At 45.3% G+C, this 18,955-nt stretch overlaps 4 protein-coding genes across 6 annotated transcripts; 2 read left to right on the top strand and 2 right to left on the bottom strand.

The window, feature by feature from the left end:
• Window positions 1-1,545: 1,545 nt before the first annotated feature.
• Window positions 1,546-2,496, bottom strand: LOC119555982 (salivary glue protein Sgs-3). Its single transcript, XM_037867710.1, has one exon. It carries the CDS (start codon window positions 2,494-2,496, stop codon window positions 1,546-1,548), a length of 951 nt encoding a protein of 316 aa, XP_037723638.1.
• A 2,033-nt stretch (window positions 2,497-4,529) lies between these two features.
• On the bottom strand, window positions 4,530-6,151 carry LOC119557737 (flocculation protein FLO11). Its single transcript, XM_037870623.1, has 2 exons — window positions 5,982-6,151; window positions 4,530-5,911 (listed from the first exon to the last, which is right to left on the bottom strand). The coding sequence occupies exons 1-2, from the start codon at window positions 6,105-6,107 to the stop codon at window positions 4,673-4,675; spliced, it is 1,365 nt and encodes a 454-aa protein (XP_037726551.1). The 5' UTR covers window positions 6,108-6,151; the 3' UTR covers window positions 4,530-4,672.
• A 1,690-nt stretch (window positions 6,152-7,841) lies between these two features.
• On the top strand, window positions 7,842-11,527 carry LOC119556651. The gene is made up of 5 exons (XM_037868986.1): window positions 7,842-8,167; window positions 8,231-8,540; window positions 9,063-9,802; window positions 10,640-10,988; window positions 11,053-11,527. Exons 1-5 carry the CDS (start codon window positions 8,009-8,011, stop codon window positions 11,358-11,360), a joined length of 1,866 nt encoding a protein of 621 aa, XP_037724914.1. The 5' UTR covers window positions 7,842-8,008; the 3' UTR covers window positions 11,361-11,527.
• A 139-nt stretch (window positions 11,528-11,666) lies between these two features.
• LOC119556330 lies at window positions 11,667-18,803 on the top strand. Of its 3 annotated transcripts, XM_037868421.1 has the most exons (7): window positions 11,667-11,805; window positions 12,592-14,014; window positions 14,495-15,743; window positions 15,804-16,697; window positions 16,760-16,933; window positions 16,994-17,198; window positions 17,258-18,803. In XM_037868421.1, the coding sequence occupies exons 1-7, from the start codon at window positions 11,797-11,799 to the stop codon at window positions 17,864-17,866; spliced, it is 4,563 nt and encodes a 1,520-aa protein (XP_037724349.1). In that variant the 5' UTR covers window positions 11,667-11,796; the 3' UTR covers window positions 17,867-18,803. The 3 variants fall into 3 exon arrangements, with proteins under 3 accessions (XP_037724349.1, XP_037724347.1, XP_037724348.1); XM_037868419.1 differs by having other exon boundaries at window positions 12,592-15,743; window positions 17,258-18,802; XM_037868420.1 differs by lacking the exon at window positions 11,667-11,805 and adding an exon at window positions 12,285-12,421 and having other exon boundaries at window positions 12,592-15,743; window positions 17,258-18,801.
• The last annotated feature ends 152 nt before the right edge of the window (window positions 18,804-18,955 follow it).

The following is an 18,955-nucleotide window of genomic DNA, read 5'->3' as shown; positions in this document are numbered from 1 at the left end:
CATGTCATCAGCTTGACCCGTGCTCCACCATGCGGAAGTTTATTAGCCATCCATCCACCTTCCATCCATTTACCACCCACTGAATAAACCCCACTGACCAAAAGACACGGAACCACCAAGATAACTCGGGTATTTTCATTCATTATCGCTATGAGTACAGCGGCACGTGATTGAATGCCGGTTTCACGGCCAGTATAAGGCTAATATATATATAAGAAAGATAGCTTACTTTGGAGAATAACTAAAAAATATTAAAACATCCATGAAATGTGCTTTAGGACATTAATCAAAATATAAAGGCGACTAAATACGATACTATTCCGGGTATTCTTGGTCATAAAAGGTCTTGTAACTATTTTATTAGTATCACCAAAGATTTTTTAAGACGAGGAATAACAAAGAAAATACATACCTATTTAATAAAGAGACCTAATTACAATAGCCATATTTCTTAGAAATACTTACTAAAGTTTTTTACGTATCAACTGCGAAAAAGTCATTAATAAATCAAATCATAAAATAAATAACTAGTAATTATTTATATTCATTTGACAACGATAAGATAAAATTCGAGGAAATCTTTGCTGATTAAAAAGGCCTACCTACGTTTTGTTCTAACTATATTTTTTACCGTCACATACGACCTTAAAATTTTAAGTAACAAAAAAAGCAAAGATAAAAAAAAATAACAATGATAATAATAATATACTTCAATAACAATTTGAATTAAATTCCAACAATGGGTGACTTATTACTTTGATAGAGGTTAAGATCAATCACTGAAACGAAGATAGGATAATATTCCAGGAATCGTTAAGGGCATTTAATAAATATTGTTCATTTTGTACTGGTCTGTAGAATAATACAATGAATTATTAAAATAACTTAATAACTTAATTTCAGAAAAGATAAAAGCATTTCCAGGAACTTAACGTAAAGACCCTGCTGTAAATAGCTAAGCGCCAGCCAAAAAAAAGATGCTTCAGTAGGAGATGAACGAAAGTAGGAAATATCTTTCAAGAAGATTAGATAACATGACAAGGTTCAATGGATGATAATCAAGAAAAAGATTTAAAAGAATATTTCATAGAAATCATCTTTAATATAAGTTATATTTCTTGTTTTGATTTCCAGTTCAGTAGTCCAATTTATGATCAGGAAATTAATTTGGCGACAGCTTTGCGCGGCTAATTTGTCACTCGAGAACTGACCAAGCGATTCCATAATGACATTCGATAAGATAGAGCACCCTAATGGATTTCCTTCTTATCGCCTTGACGGATAATGCGAATGGAATTGAAATTGAAATTGCCGTCATAGGGAATCACTTGACAACCCATCAAGATGCTAGATATGATTGCCAATAAATTAATAATAATTAAACTAGAATTTATTCACTTTACAAAAAAAAAATTAACATTCGAAAAACAAAAAAAAAATCAGCTATAAAGTAAATAAAAACTACAGCTTGGTTAAATGGCTGATTTTATTGCTACCCATCGTTTTCAGCCACCCAATCCTCGAAAGGCGTCCTTCTACCTCCTTTTAGGCCTTGGTGCAGTCGTAGTCCTTGGAGCAGATGCACCCGAGGGGATCGAACTGCATCTCATTGGGACACTTGCGGACATAGGGCTTCAGCTCGGTGCCGTTGCCGTAGCTGCAGATGACGAAGTCCGTGCAGCTTCCGTCCGTCGGGAAGAATCCGGTGGTGGCGCACACATTGTCCTCGGCAGTGGTCGACGAGACATCACTGCTGGTGGTCTTCGTCACATCGCCGGCATCGGTGGTTTTGGTAATGGGCTCATCGGTTACGGGCTCATCGGTGGCCGGCTTATCGGTCACGGGCTCATCGGTTACGGTTTCATCGGTTACGGGCTCATCGGTTACCGGCTCATCGGTTACCGGCTCATCGGTAGCGGGCTTATCGGTAACAGGCTCATCGGTTACAGGCTCATCGGTTACAGGCTCATCGGTAGCGGGCTTATCGGTAACAGGCTCATCGGTTACCGGCTCATCCGTTACCGGCTCATCAGTTACCGGCACCTTAGTTGCCGGCTCGTCGGTTGTAAGCTCGTCGGATACGGTTGTGGTTTCCGCAGCTACGGTGGCTGGTTTCTCAGTGGCTTCCGTAGCCTCTGTCGCTGGCTTCACAGTGGTTGACGGAGCATCACTAGCGGCTGTTGTGGCGATCGTGGTACTCTCATCCACGCTGGGTGGAATGGTGGGGTTCTCGATGTTGCTATCCTCGCGAGCCTCGAACGCGGCGATCGACGGTACGCAGTGGGCCACCGAGGAGCTGAAGACCAGACCGGCAGGGCAGCGCAGGAAGCGCAGGGAGAAGTCACCGGCGACACCGGTGGCCTGGCAGGCGTAAAAGTCCGCCGTGTTATCCACTAAGGCAAAGTAGCCGCTCTGGCGGCACAGGGACTTGGCCTGGATCAGGGATCCTGGAGCCAGGATGAGGGCCAGGCCCAGTAGCATCGATGGCTTGAACATTTCGTTGGGTGGGGGGTTATCCTCGTTTTCGGTTTCGGGACTCGGTTTTGGGTACTTGGTTCGACGGACTAACTGGTCGAACAATCGAGCTGGCTCTTTTATAGGCAAAAGGCCCAGAAGGCGACGGTGACAATCTTACAGATTGCCCAACGATTAGCTGATAAAGACAAAATTCGGACCTGGTGCGTGAGTGGGTAACCATACGATACCTTCCAACGATAATAGTGGCCAAAAAGTCTGGCGATGTGACTAAGTTTCAGATAAGGGATCAATATAATTTATATGATACGCCCTCGAAGAAACGTATCTCTGCGTAGTGGAAATTCCCATTTCAGGACATTAAGTGCCCATATTAAGTCTGACAAAATATGTTTTGATGTTAAGATGGATTTTAAAGATGTATTTCTCATCATTCCAATATATTTTTTTTTCATTAAAGTACGTTTGTATCATTCATAAAAACATTATTGCACTCAAGCACATTCCATACATCAAGAAGCTTCCTAAACATTGACATATCAACACCAAACTTCCGCCGATATAAACTCGTATACGTATAGTTTATATAAATACGTAGATGTTAAATGTAGTTACACATATTTAATGACTGGCATTGAATGGAATTTTTCCTCTACTAACCTAGTTTTTGGAACAAAACATATTTACTTTTCTCTCCCTATTTAGCTCCGGAAAAACAAAGCAATTAATTTACTTAATACAGATAAAGTCATCTGGAATAGTATCTAGAAGCTAAGGGCTTAAGATAGAAACAAAAGATTGAAAGGCTTATCAAGACTAACCTTTCTCTTTAAAAAGGTTCACACGTGTTCACATGCCGTCAATATTATTTATTTAATAATTTAATAATTTTTTACCAATTTTTTCCAAAAAAGATTGTGAGCTGCAAAAAACAGTCTGTCTTTCAGTTGTGCACCTCGTTTTGACCAAGTTACGATTGAAAACCCGACAAAAATATGTACCTATTTTTCAACCAAAAAAGTAGGTATTTTGGCAATCATCTTTCGAATTGAAGTCAGAATATGGAATGCCATACCTCGCTGAGCTTGTAATAAAATTCCCAATCGATTGGCATTTAAATCCGAAAACTTTACCTTTTGACCAATTTTCGCAAAAATAGATGATGTAACCCCTTATGAAAAATGCGAAAATTGCTCAAAAAATAAAATTTCCCAAAAGCAATGGAAATCTTTAGCCCAGGTTGTTAGCTGCTCAAGACAGTCGGCCTTTCAGCTGTGCGCCTCGTTTTGACCAAGTTACGATTGAAAAACCGACAAAAATATGGGTGTTTTTGTCCGAAATCCTACAACCTATTTTTTAACCAAAAATCAAGGTATTTTGGCAATCATCTTGCGAATTAAGGTCGGAATAAGGAATGCCATACCTCGTTGAGCTCGTAATTAAATTTCCAATCGATTGGCATTCAAATCTGGAAACTTTGATTTTTGACCAATTTTCGCAAAAATAGATGATGTAACCCCTTATGAAAAATGCGAAAATTGCTCAAAAAATAGATTTCCCCAAACGTGATGGAAATCGTAAGCCCAGGTTGTAAGCTGCTCAAAACAGTCGATCTTTCAGCTGTGCGCCTCGTTTTGACCAAGTTACGATTGAAAAACTGCAAAATAGGGTAATTTTGTGTAAAATCCAACAAATTTTTATTCAATTTTCATAATCTGAAAAAAATTGTAGGGCTCAAAAAAATATTCATATTGTAAAAAAAAATAGTATCTTCCCATAGTTATAAGCGACCTCCATTTTTTATTAATGCCTTTCCTATGTTTAATTTCCAAATTCAGAATGGAATTAAATGTTTGTTAAATTACATATAGTGTTCCAAAAATAAATACCTTTAATACTACTAACTTTTTTACCCGATCATGAAAGCAAATACTGTTTATTAGGAATGATTAACTATTTCTTTGATAAAACACTATATTTTTATAGTTTAAGAAATCAGTATAAAATAGGATGATATACAACATTTTTTATATAGTCCCAAAAAATAAAATCCGTTCTTTTTAAATCTTTATTTACACCACGTGCACAAAACAAAAAAAAAAGGGAAAGATTTTTTTACTAGACTAGAGCAATGGACCAACATAGATGGATGGGTTAATCTTTAACTGGAGAGGACTAGCTGGGAGCTTGGAGCTGGTTACTCCGCGGACTCGGCGCTCTCGATGGACTCTTCCTTGGCCTCCTGCTTCTGCTTCTCCTTCTCGGCCTTCGCCTGCTGCTTGGCCAGCTCCTTGGCCGCCTTCTTGGCGGCCTTCTCCTCCAGCTTCTGCTGCTTCTTGGCCAGCTTCTCCTGCTCCTTCTTGGCCTTCAGCTGCTGCTTGGCCTCGGCCTTGTAGAGCTTCAGTTCCCGCTTGATGGCCGCCAGATCGCTGACCTCTGTGGCCTCTTGGCCGGGCACAATCAGCGTCCAGTCGTAGCGCCAGCATCCCCCGACCAACGACTCGAATCTCTGGCCACTGGAGCAGCGCACGATGAACTTGTGGAAGCCACCCTGCAGGCTGGCCACACAGTTGTAGTAGTAGGTGTCATCGTGTCCCGCGAAGCGGCCCACGGCGGGGCACAGGAAGTCCTCCGCCAGGCACTCGGCCAGATCCCGTACACATCTGCCCAAGCTGGGCGAGAAGATGGTCGGTTCCGGGCAGATCAGCTCGATCTCCTGGAGCTGCAGCAGCACGGGGTTCAGTAGGCAATTGTGGTAGCGCCTGCAGTCGCCACCGATGTGGGGAAACAGTCCAGGCGCCTGGCACTTGAAAGTGGGCGGGGTGGGTGCAATGGTGGCGTCTGCCGGGGTGGAGGAACTAGAGCTTCCTGGTTCAAGGGTGGATGGTTCCTCGGGAGCGGATGAAGTCTCTGCGGGAGCGGATGAAGTCTCTGCGGGAGCGGCTGAAGTCTCTGCGGGAGCGGGTGAGGTCTCCTCGGGAGCGGATGAGGTCTCCTCGGGAGCGGCTGAAGTCTCTGCAGGAGCGGATGAAGTCTCCTCGGGAGCGGAAGAGGTCTCCTCGGGGGCAGCTGAGCTGTCAGGAGCCGGGGAAGAGCTCTCCTGTCCAGCTGGTGGTGAGGTTTCCGCAGCAGCAGTGGTGGTCTCCCCATCGCCAGAGGCACCCGTGGAGCTCTCCTGATCGGAACTTGTGGTCTCCTCATCGGATACGGTGGTCTCCTCATCCGGAACAGTGGTTTCTTCGTTCCCAGAGCCAGTGGTTTCAGCCTCCGTGGTCAATTGCCAGTCACCTGAGCCGGATCCGCTGCCATCCTCAGTTGGCTGAATGGTGGTGGTGGTGGTGTCGCTCCAGGGCTCCGCCTGGCCCTGACCCACATCCTGGATGTTGGAGGAGGCCTCCCCGCTGAGGGCCAGAATGCCGCAGGACTTGGTCAGCAGCTGCAAGTTAGCAAATGGTCAGGTATCGACCTAATCCTCAAACTTGGCTCCCCTTCCGGCTGAAACTTACCAGGGCGGCGCAGAGCAGCAGGATGCTGGACAGCTTGGAGATTCGTCGGCCCGTCATCTTTCGCACAGTGAAGGTGGTTGTGTTGTTGCTTGTGGTTTCTCGCAGTGTACTCGTGGTCGTTGTCATCGTCGCCAGTGGCTAACGTCGGTCGATCGTTGTGTGAGCTGCTGGCCGAGAAAGCCCCCGATTATATAGCCCGATCTGGCCGGGATGCTGGGCCGCCTTATCGGGCCTAGCACCTCCTCAACTTTGGTATCTCTATCTGATAGATAGACGTTTCGTATATGATGCAAATAAAATCGCTGCCTGTTTTTGCCCCGTTCTGACGTCGCTCGAGGGCTGCTTTTTTTTCACTTTTGGTTGCAAAATACAGTTGTAAACCCCTAAAGTTGCTATATATTTATAGTTATGTACAGCGTGGGATGTGAAACGGAAGTGTGTAAAGATAAGTCGGATGGGTAAATCTACGGGGAGGTCAGATAAATCTGTTTGTCCGGTGTTTTTCTTTCCACGCTACTGTTTTTGCACCCAATCTTGCCAGAGGGTCCGGACTCCGGAGACAGAGACCCACAACAAAGATTGTGACGCATCCCAAACTTGAAACAGGTGACATTCGATCTTCACTTTACTGCGCAGCTCAAGGGGTTTCTGAATAACTTAAGGCAATATTTTATCTTAACCAAAGTGAGAAAAGAAAGAAAACTAAACTTAAACTAAAGTTTTATTTTTATACAAATGAAAAAGTTAGTTAGGGATAACATAATTACTGAATTTCAAGGATTTTAAGTCTATGTTTATGAACATTAATGAAACACCTTATCTTTATAATTGCTCGTCGCTATCGTTATATCTTTAATTTAGCTATTTTTGGCATGAGTCACCATTTTGTAAGAATTAGGCATAACTTAGGGTCACCAAAAAACAAAATGTGTGATACATAAAAGTTACGAAAATGGTTTATTTACTGTCCTATCCGTAACTTAGCCACTAAGTTCCACCCTTGAAAAAGGGTTACCAATAAATAACGTAATTAATATGAAATCAAATTTCAAATTAATTGGTATATCCCTAATTGGAGGAGGGGGTTTCCAAAACAAATTACGGTTTGAATAAAATTGTTTCTATCAAGGCCCACTTTATTCTAATAAAATTAAAAACACTTAAAGAAATATAGCGCTTTGAAATGGGGATCCAATTGGTCTTGCTATAAGCTAAAGAACTGTCGTTTTGGGTCACCATTTGAAATATATTTTGTTTCTAAAAAGGTTTTTTTGGGTTACCTTTTTGTAGGCTTACGAAAAGTTTTCGGTTCATTAGTTGACTAAAGGTCACCAAGTGAGTCACTCTAAAGGAACTATATATTATATATCTTATACTTTATCAATGATTAGCAGTCTTTTTGACGAAATGTCAAGTTAAAAGAAATTTTTAAATACCAAATTTTCGGCGAAATCAAAGGCCATCGTTCATAACTTTGGTGACCCCGTTCCACCAGATGTCCATGGATCTGGCCAGCCATCTATACCATTTACCTGCTCCGGCTGGTGGCCATAAACATAATCCGCCGCTGACTGAATTGCAGGCAAAACGCTTTACATATCTGACGTTAATCTCACGGATACACAGATACAAAGATACGCAGCTGCGCACCAGATACACTTGTGCAGCGTGTGGACACAGATATCTCTGGCATATATATATATGTATAGATATATATCTGGTATATCGTGATAAGAGCCCCGATGTTATCAGCCTGCCTCTCCGGTTCTCCGATTCTCCGTGGTCTCCGTCTCCATATGTGTGTTTTCGCTTCATTATCTAAACGGCTTTGGTTTTGGTTTTGGTTTTGGTTTTCGGGGTTTGGTGATGGAATGATGAATGCCAGCGGCTAGACGGAGCGCACACAAAAATTCCAAGTGCCCAGCGAACTACGGATACGGATCAACTAGCTCCAGGCGCTCTCTTCAAAAATCCAGTATTCCCAGAAGCCAGAGATCGTCTGACATATACATTAGCGATATACATATATGGCAACCTCAGCGATGGGCGTTGGTGTGCCCGTGGGCGTGGCTGCCTCGGGTCCAGTGCGTCGACCAACCGCCAGAGCCACCGCCGGAATCCAAAGACGACGGGTGGTCAAGAAGCACATCCAACAGAAGTACATGCTCTGCGGATTTGCCATACACGTAAAATGCTAATATATATATTATAATATAAGATATGATATTATTTTTGAGAGATCTTCGTAGGCTTTCCTGGCCACCCCCGCCTATCTGTACGGCAATGTGGTGGAGTCCGATAAGGATCTGGTGCTGAGGATCTGGCCGGCGATCGTCTACCAGGCCACCGGAGAGCTGTGCCGATCCATAATGGAGCACCTGGACACAGAGTACAGCGGCAGGTCGCGGGAGACGACCCAGTACAGGAGGGTCTTCCTGCTGGCCACGCTCATCGCCTGCGTTTCGCTGATGGTCAGCGGGATACTCTTCTCCTCCGCCTGGATCGTGGTCACCACGACCACGCAGGTGGTGGCCATAGTCTTCTACGGCTGCTTTGCTGGTGAGTATAAATCTCGAGTAATATCTAATATCTATAGAAGAGAAAAAGGGCGCGAAGCTACCGAAAGAGTCTTGTAATTCGTAAAGTTTATCTCTGTCATTGTTTTCAAAGCCTACTTAAGAGAAAGCACTTAAAAGCACATTTTATAGCTGATATATCATATGTGTTACTGCATTTTGGGCACAGCCTACTTGTCGTATACGCAATATATCACGTATACGAATTTTAGTGTTTAGAATAGTATGATAGTGCAGAGATTCCATTATCAAAAAATTTCCTTTAAAAAATGTGGAACTATAAATATTAATAATATTATATTAATTAATATTAATATATTAAAAACTCTAAGCAAATTATAATCGATTATAGATCGTATAATATGTTATGCCTATAGCACCCAAGCAAGAAAAAATATGTTTTTCATTAACATTTATAGACGACTTTCGTTACAGCATACTTTTGACAGCTCCAAAAGTGATTTGGAGCCCCCATACTAATACTCTATAAATCCCTTTCCCCCAGGCATCGGCTCCAGCCTGTACCTGTGGAAGACGCACGTGATCCTGGAGGCAGTGCGTCCGCGGGAGGACAAGTACGTGCGGAAGACGATCCACCTGTGCGGCGAGGCCTTCTGCCAGCTGTTCCTCTCGTTCGTCTTCACCAGCCTGCGCACGCTCTACGGAACTGCCCAGTCGATCGTGCTGATGTCCGCCCTGCTGGTGAACCTCATCCCGCTGAGCCTGATCATCACGAAGCACCGCGAGGACGCCTTCACCACAAAGCGGATATCGGTGATCAAGGCGGAGACGGGATTCGCGGCTCTACCGCTGCGGGCGGCACTGGCCGCCAATTTGGTGGCCGACCAACTGGACGGCTTGGACACCCTGTCGTGGCGGAATCCAGCCACCACCGCCGACATGGCGGCCACCACTCCGAGTGCCGTCGTCGCCGCCGCCGTGGTGGACACCCACAGCAACTACATGCTGGCCACCGACGAGGCCTACGTCACCTACGTGAATCCCAACGGGGTGGAGATCATGGAGATCATACCCGAGGAGGACGAGACGGTGTCCATGATGCGGTCGAGCAATGCGACCATCGACAACTACGCCATGTCCGCCTCGCAGACCTCGCATAAGTCGCTCTCGAATGGACGGCTTTATCCCCTGACGCCCCAACTTCCCTTGGGAATGGGATTGGGAACCGGCACTGGCCCAGGAACCGGCAGCTCCTCGCCCCTGCCACCCGACTACGCCAATCTGGTAAGACCCTAGTTTAAGAGATTTTAATTCAGATTGTTAGAGAATTCAACCACGAACTCATAGAGGTTTCCCACTTTCAAATCGGAATCCAATAACTCAAGTTATGGAATCCAGAGTTGCAGTATTGGGTTCCCATTCTAAAAGAAAGTATTCCACGTCTAAATCGGGATCTAATAACTCAAGTTATGGATTACAGAACTTCAGTTATGGGATCCATTTTGAGAACCAGTGACATGAAAATGAATTAAAATTTTGATCCTTCTTAAATAGAAGAGGTATCCCACGTCCAAATCGGGATCGATTAATTCGAGTTATGGAATCTAAAAGAGCAGTTTTGGGTTCCCATTCTGAAATCCATGGAAACTACAGAAAAATAGAATATAAAAATGGTACCAGTTTTGACCCTCGTTTAAAAGAAAGATTTGATTTTAGATTATTAGAGAATTCAGCCACGAGTTCATCATTTATAATCAGGATCCAATTACTTAAGTTATGAATTAGAGAAGTTCAGTTTTGGGTTACTTTTGAAATCCAGTGAAGTTACAAAAAAATCAACATGAAAATGAGTTACAATTTCGACCCTCGTTTAGAAGGAATATTAGAGAATTTAATCACAAATTCATAGAGGTATCCAACTTGAAAATGGGAATCCAATAACCCAAGATATGGAATTTCGGAGTGCAGTTTTGGGTTCCCATTCTGAAGCCCATGGGAATTTTGTAAAAACCGATCATGAAAATGGGCTACAGTTTTGACCCTCCTTGAAAAGGTTGATTTGAATGTTAATTATTAGAGAATTACTACCCTATCTAATGAATCTTTTCGTGGTCCTTGCAGCGCCGCATTCGCCGAATGTCGCGGGCGGTGACCTCGCATTTGTGGTGGAACCTGCTGGACAAGATCGCCATGCCGCTGCAGCAGGCGCTGCTGGTGCCGCAGCTGTACGCCACCACGCTGCTCCTCTCGGCGGACATCTTCAGCTACGTGATGTGCCTGACGGTGCTGCCGGGCCTGGCGGTCAGCCACCATGCGCTGAAGAACGCCGAGATCCCGTTCCTCTTCTCCCTGCTGGCCTTCCCCTGGATGTGCTTCTCCCTGATGACGCCGCGCTTCGGGACGAGCCTGTACAAGCGCAAGATCCAGTGGCACACGCTAGGCAGCCTCTGCAAGTGCCTGGCCCTGATCTGTAAGTCCTGCTCCTGTGTACCTGTACCTGCCCATAATAACCTTCGTTACCCAACCCCACCCAGTCATCAGCTTCTCCACCTCGAAGCTGCTGCTCAGCGTGTCCGCGGTGCTGCTCGGCTTTGGCCAGGTGGTGACCGCCTTCCTGCAGGAGCTCGTCTTCCAGATGGGCATGACGCGGGCCAACTGGACGGCCATCCGGCGACCGGTGCACTTCACCAACGGCCTGCTCGTACTCTTGTGGGGCGCCCTGGCCCACTGGGTGGTGGAGCGGTACTCCTTCCAGGCCACCGTGGGACTCGCCGGCGCTCTTTACGGCGCCACCTCGCTGCTCTGGAACTTCCTCTTCTTCTGCTGCCAGGGAAGGGATTGAGCAGCAGTTGCTTAACCTGTTGCCAAAGCAGGGATTGAGCAGCAGTTGCTTAACCTGCTGCCAAAGCAGGCATTGAGCAGCAGTTGCTGGATCTAAAGAATTCGCTAGGTCTTGTATGTGCGTGTGTGTATGTGGGTTGCTGTTGTTGACGTTGTTGTTGTATTTGTGCAGTGATATTAATAAATAAAGATATACATAAACTATGACCCATTTGTAAAGAAATAAAAAGGATCAAGAAGGCCTTGCCTTTTTTCTGCTCCTGTCATTCGAATATAACATTTGATTTTCGTCTTGCTAGTCAGTTCACTTTGGGCGATCACGCGGGGAACACCTCAATTTATATTCATACATTTTTATCATTTCTAAAATTAAAAAAATTTTTTTTAATTAAAACTAACTAAACAAAATCAAGAAAGAAAGCGAATTTTCGTTGGAAATGAGCCAAGTAAGTTGCCTCAGCAATAAAGCAAAGAATTTAAATAATTTGTGAGAAAATAACGCGTTACTCGTAGAGTAAAAGGGGTATACTAGGTCCGTCGGAAAGTATGTACAGGTAGAAGGAAGCGTTTTCGACCCCATGGGGTATACATATTCTTAGTCAGGATAGTTGATATAGCCGTGTCCGTATGTCCGTCTGTCCGTATGAACGCTGAGATCTCGGAAACTATAAGAGCTAGAATGTTGGGATTTGGTAAAAATAAATAATAATTAGCAAGCCCAATATAGTGCGGGGGCGACGGAGATATAATCATCTGAAAATCGGCTGCTTTTTGCGTTTTCCCTTAAATTTAAATTCATCTGACATAGAGGGGACTCACACCTGACATAGCGGGGACTCCCACCTCTCACGGGAACACCCTAACCCTTCTGAGTGGTATATTCTGGTATATTTGAACAAATAAGATTGGTATATTTTCGCAGTCCAGGGCACGGTCACTCTAGCGGCAGCACGCCAAAAAACTGAAAATTTCCTTCTTTTTCCCCATTTTCCTTGAGCCGCGTTGCAAATTTTTCACTCGCCGGCATTGCAAACGGAAAAGTGTTTACCGGCCGGCCAAGCGGTGAGTGTTTGGTCCTTGCGGGGAAGGTGGTGTGTCGCGGGGCGAGGCGCAAAAGGCGGCAAAGAAAATGCGCAAATTTGCGGCTGCGTTTCACCGGCTGCGTTTTTTGTTTTTTTTTTTGACAGGCGAATCGGAAATAATAATGCATTCCAATTTCTATCCCTTTCCAGCTCAGAGCTACGGAACACGCCAGGCGCGGACGCATGAGGCAGGCTCCCCAGGAAGCCGCAAAATCAGAAACTGCACCCAAGCCCAAATCCCGCGGTGGAATCAATGGGTCGTCTGTAAAGGATCGGCGTGCCCATTCCGAATTGCTATCGGGATTTATCAGCAAGCCAGTGAGTCTGAAGCGCGCGCACAACTCTACCTCCGCAGGAGAAGGGCAAGGGCCCAGGTTCATATCACCCCGGGAATTTGACGAGCTTTTTCAAAAAATATCGGGCAAGGCCGCTGCGGTGCCCGTTGAGGGACCTCGCCATTCCAAGCGTAGATGCTCGAGTGCAAGCTTCGCGGAACAGCCCAATTGCTGGACGTCCTTGGTGACGAAATCACAGCAGAAACCGCGTTCCCATAACGCACCCACAGCGCCAGGGATCTCCAAAGGACCTCCATTCGCTCCTGCGGTTGTGTCCAGTCCCCCCCTTCCGTTCTGGCCTAGATCTCATACTGATACAGCCCCGATCGGGCAGGAAAACGAAATCGAGCGGAAAGCAGAAAAATATCCATCACAAGACCTGCAGCGAGACGAAAAGATTGCATCCCAGAGCTTGCAGGAAGAGGACCAGAACGTATCAATTCTTTTACAGAAGAAGCAGCGAAAGAGGCGGGAAAAGCGTAAGGCTGCGTTTTTGAAACGGCAAAAAAAGGACAAAGAAGTCGCACTTGCTACATCCCGGTGCGAGCAACCGCGTTCCCATAGCGCACCCCCAGCGCTAGCGAACTCGATAGGACCTCCACTGGCTCCTGCGCGTGCGCCCACTCCCCCCGGTTACTTCAGGCCTATACATCGTAGTGTCAGTGGCATCCAGCAGCCAAACGAAAGGATTTTACAGTTGCAGCTGGAGAAGCAGCGAAAGAGGAGGGAAAAGCGTGGGGCTGCGTTTTGGAAACGGCAAGAAAGGGAAAAGATTTCAGCCCACATCACCCCTGAGAACCAACAGCTTAAGAAGGCAGCCTCCCGTTTGCAGGTGCCAATTCAGACTCAGCCGATAAGGCGTGAGGCTGCGGATCGGACTACGCACAATAGCGAACAGATTATATACCAGCTTCCGCGGGAGATTGATCAGCCGATTGCAGCCCTGGAAAAAGACCGGAATCGGGATCCCAATCTCAAGATTTCAGAAGAGGTTGAGCAAAAGGAAAATCGGATTCCTGCCAATATCCAGCAGAAAGGCAAAATACAGTTTACATTTCATAAAGAAGACCTTGCATCACAAAGCCAGCAGGAAGGCAAGAGATTTGCACGCCAGATCTTGCAGAACAAAGACCAGGTCGTAAAAAAGATTAAGGATCAACAGGAAAATATTCAACGGGAAAAAGAGCAGCTTGCAACGCAAAGCATCTTGCAGGAAAAACTCCAGATTCAGGACCAAAGCCAACAGAAAGCCGAGCAGATCGTATCTGAGAATCAAGATCCCAGTCCCAACATCTCAGAAGAGGTTGCGCAAAAGGAAAATCGGGTTGCTGCTAGGATCCAGCGGAAAAAAAAATTACAATTTGCATTTAAAAAAGTGCTTGCATCATATAGCCCACAGAAAGTCAAGAGACTTGGTCGCCAGTTCTTGCAGGCAAAAGACCAGATCATCGAAAAGATTTTAGATAAAGACGAAGAGATTCTAGCCCAGCAACGGGAAAAAGAAAAACTTGCCTTACAAAGCCCGCAGGGAAGCAAGAGTTTTGCAAGTCAGATCTTGGAGAACAAAGACCAGATCGTAAAAAAGATTGAGGATCAACACGAAAAGATTCAACGGGAAAAAGAGCAGCTTGCATCGCAAAGCCATTTGGGAAACAAGAACATTTCCGACCACATCTTGCAGGAAAATCTCCAGAACTTAACACAGATTCAGGATCAAGGCCAACAGAAAGCCGAGCAGATCGTATCTGAGAATCAAGATCCCAGTCCCAACATCTCAGAAGAGGTTGCGCAAAAGGAAAATCGGGTTGCTGCTAGGACCAAGCAGAAAAAAAAGGTACGATTTTCAGACCAGATCTTAATAAAAATTATAGATGAACACGAAGAGATTTTAGCCCAGCAACGGGAAAAGGAAAAACCTGCCTCACAAAGCCAGCAGGAAAGCAAGAGTTTAGCACATGAGATCTTGGAGAACAAAGACCAGATCGTAAAGAAGATTGAGGATCAACAAGAAAAGATTCAATCAGAAAAAGAGCAGCTAGCACCGCAAAGTCATCAGGGAAACAATAACATTTCCGACCACATCTTGCAGGAAAAACTCCAGAACTTAACACTGATTCAGGATCAAGGCCAACCGAAAGCCGAGCATATCGTATCTGAGAATCAAGATCCCAGTCCCAACATCTCAGAAGAGGTTGCGCAAAAGGAAAATCAGATCGTATCTGAGAATCAAGATCCCAGTGCCAACATCTCAGAAGAGGTTGCGCAAAAGGAAAATCAGGTTGCTGCCAAGATCGTGCAGAAAGACAAATTCCAATTTGCATCTGAGATTAGCCGCCAGGTTGTAACATCGTTTCAAGAAAACGGGCACCAAATAGATTCAAGCTTCGTGCGGAACATTGCAAATATTGTAACTGGGGTTACAGGGGCGGAAAAACCAAACCTAGCTGGACCGAGTAACGGTCAGCAGCAACAGGCAGCAGGAAACAGTATATTTGTTGCTTACGTGCACATTATCTTAAAAATCATCGACCGAGTGTGCCAGATTCAGAAATCCAAACCAGCCGATCCTAATTTTAACATCTCGGGCGGAGCCCTTTATCTTATGCGCCGGAAGTTGGCCTATATCAGCCACATTCTGATAGACAAATCTGTTGAAGGAACTGTCACCGAAGAGAACATCGCCGTGCTCGGCGATATCGTCAAGATCCTCAAGGACACTCAGAAATCAAAACCTTTCGGTTTTGAGGCAAAGAAAGAAGCCGAAGAGCTACGAAATACTCTCTATCACGAAATTTCAATGGGCTTTGAAATATTAAGGAGGGTCCGAGAGCTAATAACCGGTTGGAATAAGACCAAAGAGGGAGCTCCGGACACCGGAGACTCGGGCCAGGGAACGGAAAGTCAAAACGGAGCTGGTCGTGGTGGCGACCACCAGACGGAGGGAAGTAACACAGCCCAAAAGAGACGGTAAGCTCCTTTAACTTTCTAAAAATGTATTTTATAACGGGGTGATTTCTGTTCTTGCAGCAACCAGGAGGATCATCCACCTGTGATCAAGTACCAGCGTGTGGACAACTCCTTTCCTCGTTTCATAACGAATGTGCCTGCCGAGGACCAGGTTCATGCAAGCAAGTCCATGGCAGGGCGGGAGCGCGAGAATCAGCAGCAGGGCTCAAAGCGGCTCTCGGTCTTCAATCCGCCGGTATACACGCAGCACCGTGTGCGCAATGACGCCCCATACATAGCCAACCCGTTCGACGGGTCGGACGACGAGGAGCCCTCCCAGCCGAGGGGCTTTGCCAATGCCGCCGGTACATCAGCCAGGCAGCCGCATATGCTTTACTCGGATGCCGTGCGTCTGGGTCAAAATGGCTTCCCCGAAGCCCGTGTGAACGGCCACTCCGCCCACCCGGTCCGCCGGGTACCAACTCAGGTGGAGAGGAGCATCCTCACCCACGAGATGGAACGCTCTGAGCACGAACAATATCTGAACCTCATCCACACCGTGGCACACAATGATTCCGTGGTCAATCGCTTCGCAAAGCCGGTTGCCCCGCCGCTGCAGCGCATTAACAACCAGCAGCCGAGCTGGAGTTCCCTGCTGCGGGGCAACCAATCTCGCCCATTGCAGCAGCCTCAGCCGCTGCTGCAGCCCTCGTCTTTAGGGCGCCAGAACAGTGTGTCGGAGTACGCCAGATTGATCAACAGCGGGGCGACACAACAGGGCCCAGTACCGGCTCCACCGCAGCTAATGCGCATCGATAGCTCTCCCAATATCGCCGGCAGCCATGCGTCCACCATTTCCAGCACCGACGGCAGCAACGAGAGCGGCAGCGACCACTCCAGTAGTGGGTCCAATTCCTCAGTTACTGCCATTAATGACAGCTCGCGTGAGAAGAAACACAAACACACCAATCACATGTGAGCGAATTTCGCATACAACAAGGAACAATAAAATTAAACAATTTTTCATCATTCTCCAGAGGCTCTGCAAAATCGCTCCGCGCCAAAACCACCAGGCTCTCCATGACCGATGCCCTGCATCGTCGCTTTGCTAGCTGTATCTACCTCAAAGATGACTTTGTGGAGCAGTTCAAAGCGAAGGCGGCTCGCATGCGTGAGGAATCCGAGCACCGTCGCGAGTTGGCAGTTGAGGAGTAAGTTTTCAATGTCCAATCGTCAGGACGCATTTACTAAAATGTTGTGCAAAATTAAAGGGCCAATCGCAGCACTGAAGAACGACGTGCCTACGAGTATAAACTGCGGGAGAACATATTCCAGTACCGTATCCCCCACAAGCCGATCTTTGTCATCGGGGCCCGGGACACGCCGGTTCAGAAGAAAGAGACAAAGCTCATCGCTCTTACTCCGGAGCACTTAAGGCGCTATGAGCAGTTGATGTATGGTGGTCCAGAGGACGAGGTAAACAAATTGATGCATTGGGTTTCATTATTAAAGCCCATTTATCTTTTAACTCCCAGGTCCTTGTTGTCAAATTCAACATGCACATTCACCGCCGCGATATACTTTCGCTCAAAGGTACGGAATGGTTAAACGACGAGATCATCAACTTTTACATGTGCTTGCTGACTGATCGCTCGGCGAAGCCAGAACTGCCCAACGTGTATGCCATGAACACGTTCTTCGTGCCACGCCTTCTGCAGGCTGGCCATGCGGGCGTAAAGCGCTGGACCCGTAAAGTAGACATATTCTCAAAGGACGTGATCCCAGTGCCGGTGCACTGCAACGGCGTCCACTGGTGCATGGCCATCATCCACTTGCGGAACAAAACCATCCGCTACTATGATTCTATGGGCGCGCCGAACCAAGCCGTGCTGAACGCCTTGGAGGCCTATCTGCGCGAGGAATCCCTGGATAAGCGCAAGCAGCCGTTCGACACCAGCGTCTTCGTGATCGAGAACGTACCGAATGTGCCCCAACAATTAAATGGAAGTGATTGCGGCGTCTTCAGCTGCATGTTTGCCGAGTATATATCGCGTGATGCACCGATTACCTTCTCGCAGGCGGAAATGGAGTATTTCCGCAAGAAGATGGTACTCGAAATAGTCGCCGGAGAGTTGTGGAACTAATGCGATCATATCGGTCATCCAAAGCTGTGCCCAATGCACCGCACAGCCACTAGTTCTAGTTTAGCACGGAGTGGATATTCAACTTCTTAATTTATTTATTAGAAATCTAACATAAACTTTCCAAGCAAGAAATCGCATAGGTGCTTCGATCGACCTGGCAGAAGCATGCATGCGCATAAACTTGTTCTCATCTCATTTTACCTTTTGTATACAAAATACAATATCGATCCTTTGTGGTTCGATTGTACACACGAATCCATCAACAAACTACTACTAAATGTAACACTTAACGCTCTGATGCAACGAGGAAGTAGAGGCATCTGAATGTAACAGAAACTAGTTTTTCAATAAAGCGCTATAAACGGAATGCGAAGAATGATATATTAATCGCGGAATATTTTTTTTTGATTTTGGAAATGTTTACAACTTCCAGTTTTTTATCTATGTTTATTTCGTTTTGAGCACAACTAAAAATACCTAAATTTAAATTTACAAATAGTTACAAATTGATCGCATCATCTTTTTGGTAAAACTTTCTAAGTTTTTGTTCTTTTATAAACACAATATTTACATAATTTAGAAAGATTTATTTAAATTATTTTGAAATTTATACGAAGCTTAGTAGTATTTTAAATATGATCTTTGTCTTTATTAGTACTTTCGGAATACCAGAAATCTTTTTGAGTGTATAAAACTTATTTTCAAAATAATATGTCGCGATATTACTGTAATCTAAATAATTATAAGAAGTAATTTTCAATCCCGTACTTGTAATAACAAATTTGGCCAAATTGAATTAAACCAATACCGGCTTATAGCAAAATGTTGGTTAATATAATCAAAGTTGGTCTTAGGAATTTCTTAAAATCTCTGGAATAAACAAAATCGCTCAGCTTAAGGTACATATGTATTGTAATAAATTTAATTTTTGCAGTTCAATCTATAAGTTATATAAAGTAAAGAAAAATATATGAAAATAAAATTAAATTTAACATATTGCCTGTATTGATAAAAAAAAGGATATGCAAAATGTTAAAAAAATTTAAAAAATAAAAGCTGAAAAACGCTTTAAAACTATAAAGTTATTCA

This window comes from Drosophila subpulchrella, chromosome X, assembly GCF_014743375.2.
Source record: "Drosophila subpulchrella strain 33 F10 #4 breed RU33 chromosome X, RU_Dsub_v1.1 Primary Assembly, whole genome shotgun sequence".
NCBI lineage: Eukaryota > Metazoa > Arthropoda > Insecta > Diptera > Drosophilidae > Drosophila > Drosophila subpulchrella.
This window is presented reverse-complemented; position numbering and strand designations above follow the sequence as displayed.